The sequence below is a fragment of the Anomaloglossus baeobatrachus genome, chromosome 5, assembly GCF_048569485.1.
Source record: "Anomaloglossus baeobatrachus isolate aAnoBae1 chromosome 5, aAnoBae1.hap1, whole genome shotgun sequence".
Classification (NCBI taxonomy): Eukaryota; Metazoa; Chordata; class Amphibia; order Anura; family Aromobatidae; genus Anomaloglossus; species Anomaloglossus baeobatrachus.
Window position 1 is genome coordinate 590,706,732 of NC_134357.1, and position 2,801 is coordinate 590,709,532.

Below are 2,801 nucleotides of genomic sequence, written 5' to 3' on the forward strand. Positions count from 1 at the left end.
CCCGGTAGCGGGCTGGCCGGGAAGGAGGGAGCACCAGGGAGCGGGCTGGCCGGGAAGGAGGGAGCACCCGGGAGCGGCTGGCCGGGAAGGAGGGAGCACCCGGGAGCGCCTGGCCGGGAAGGAGGGAGCACCCGGGAGCGGGCTGGCCGGGAAGGAGGGAGCACCCGGGAGCGGGCTGGCCGGGAAGGAGGGAGCACCCGGGAGCGGGCTGGCCGGGAAGGAGGGAGCACCCGGGAGCGGGCTGGCCGGGAAGGAGGGAGCACCTGGGAGCGGCGGGCCGGGAAGGAGGAAGCACCCGGGAGCGGGCTGGACGGGAAGGAGGGAGCACCTGAGGGGCGCGACATTGGTTCAAAGCTTTTATAAGATGGTAAAACATAAAATGAGCCCAGTCACAAGCAAACCTCGCCCCTTTATTGCGGTCGCGTCCGCCCCTCCCCAGGATATAATGCAGCGTTCACATTCGGGGACGTCGGGCGCAGAAAAGAAAATACAAATCAGTAAAGTCATTTTTCAGCCGCAAGAACAAAAATAAAAACCTTCTTGAGGCGTCATCTGGTGACAGCGTCGCCCCGATAATGGCCCAACTGCTCCTGCAGAGGCTGGAGCGCGAGAGTATGCTAATCAGGGCGTCCGTGCACTCTGGGCGTGGTTTACTGCACTGCCCCGCCCACTGGTGTCACATGCCCCGCCTCCCCCACTAACGACTGACAGCTCTGGTGGAGCTCAGACCCAGTCGCTTCATTGATTCACTTTCGCTGCATGGTTGCATAAGTTTTCACCCCCGGAGGAGGATTCTCCGACTCATCGATCAGGGACAATTAAAATAAACTCAAAAATAGAAGGCGTCATCCTAAAATAAATAATTCTGGGCGCCGTCCCTTTAAGGGCTTCTGAGGACGAGGACCTCAATCTTCCGGTGTCTGGAGGATGAAGTGCGTCGCCCCTGACTGACACCTCCGGCCCGCGGACTGGTGTGCACCTCTCCTCCGCGGACCCCCTGGTTCTGGGACCTTCAGCACCGCAGGACACTCAGTTGGCCTTTAACCTCTTGGCGTCGGGGGCGTCAGCGGCCATGTTGGCGTGGTCCAGCTCCCGCTTGGCGCTGGCTTGGTCGTCGCCCGTCTCCTGCTGCCGCTGCTCCCTCCGCTGCCGCCGCTCCTCCATTTCTTCCAGGTCTTCGGCGAACAAGGCCCGGAGCGGAGCCATCAGTTTGGGGAGGACCCTCCGGTCGCCCAGACGGATCTGAAAGGTAGAGGAGGACGCGGTGACGAGGAAGGGGAAAAGGGGAGAAGAGGGGGACAAGATGGCGCTCACCCGCATGTGGTCGAAGGACACGCCCACCTTCCCGCTGAAGCCGTCGCTCATCAGGGGCAGCTTGGCGTAGCGCTGGCTGAAGTGGTTGAGCATCATGAAGTCGGCGTTCATGTTCATCCCGACGGCGATAGCCTGCGAGGTGGTGCTGGAAGGGGACGAGGCCGGGTTATGGCGGTGCGGTTCGGTGCGGTGCACTCCGTCCTCCTCCCCCACCGCCCGCCGCCGTACCTGTGCGCCTTGTCCAGGGCATCCTGCTCCAGCCCGTCCTCCAGCGTGGCCTCGTGGATCACCAGGCTAGCGTCCCTCCCTGATGACAGACCACGTTAGGGCATGGCTACCTCACCCCCCGCCCACCAAGCCGCGCCGCACCGCCTTACCCATCCTGATGAGGGCGTCGCACGGCCCTTACCCATCCTGATGAGGGCGTCGCACGGCATGGTGTCTCCGGAGAACACCACCTTCCAGCCGGAGCGATGGAGGACGGCGCAGCCGAAGGCGTCTCTTACAATGGCGGACGAAGCAGGTCTGAAACTGAGAGGGAGTCCCATAATACATGGCAGCACTACGAGCGCAGCTCCGAGCACGATTCTCTGGAACGTCTTCCACGAGTCTCGGGACAGTCCACCTTCCGACAGACCTTCAGCAGACTCCCGGATACTTCACTCCTAGCTTACACACTCTATCTCTTCATCACACTCACACTACACTACACACCACCACCCCCACCCCACACACACCCCCACACCACCCCACACACACCCCCCCCCACACACACCCCCACCCCACACACACCCCCCGACCCCCCCCACACCACACCCCCACACCCCACCCACACCCCCCCCACACCCCCCACACCCCCCACACCCCCCCACCCCCCCCACCCCCCACCCCACCCCCACACCCCCCACCCACACCCCACACCCCCACACCCCACCCCCCCACACACCCCCCCCACACCCACACCCCACCCCCCCACACCCCCCACCCACACCCCCACCCCACCCCACCCACACCCCACACCCCCCCACCCACACCCCACACCCCCCCCCCACACCCACACCCCCCACACCCACACCCCCCCCACACCCCACCCACACCCCCCACACACACCCCCCACACACACCCCCACACACACCCCCCACACACCCACCCACACACCACCACACACACACACCCCACACACACCCCACACACACACCCCACACACACACCACCACACCACACACACACACACACACACCCCACACCCACACACCACACACACCCCCCACACACACCCACACCACACACACACCCCCCACACACCCCCCCACACACCCCCCACACACCCCACACCCCCCACACACCACCCCACACCCCCCACACACACCCCCACACCCCCCCACACACCCCACACCCCACACCCACACACCCACCACACCACACACCACACACACACACACCCACCACACACACACCCACCACACACACACCCACACCCACACACA

The 2,801-nt window shown here is 64.6% G+C and overlaps 1 protein-coding gene across 1 annotated transcript in view; it reads right to left on the bottom strand.

Moving 5' to 3' along the window:
• Positions 1–389: 389 nt before the first annotated feature.
• ELAC2 (elaC ribonuclease Z 2) overlaps positions 390–2,801 on the bottom strand; it is an 11,381-nt gene continuing 8,969 nt past the window's right edge. The window contains 5 exon segments of the mRNA XM_075352157.1: positions 390–1,242; positions 1,315–1,459; positions 1,543–1,621; positions 1,724–1,814; positions 1,816–1,939. Of these exon segments, the coding sequence (XP_075208272.1) occupies positions 1,030–1,242; positions 1,315–1,459; positions 1,543–1,621; positions 1,724–1,814; positions 1,816–1,939 (652 nt within the window). The 3' untranslated portion in view covers positions 390–1,029.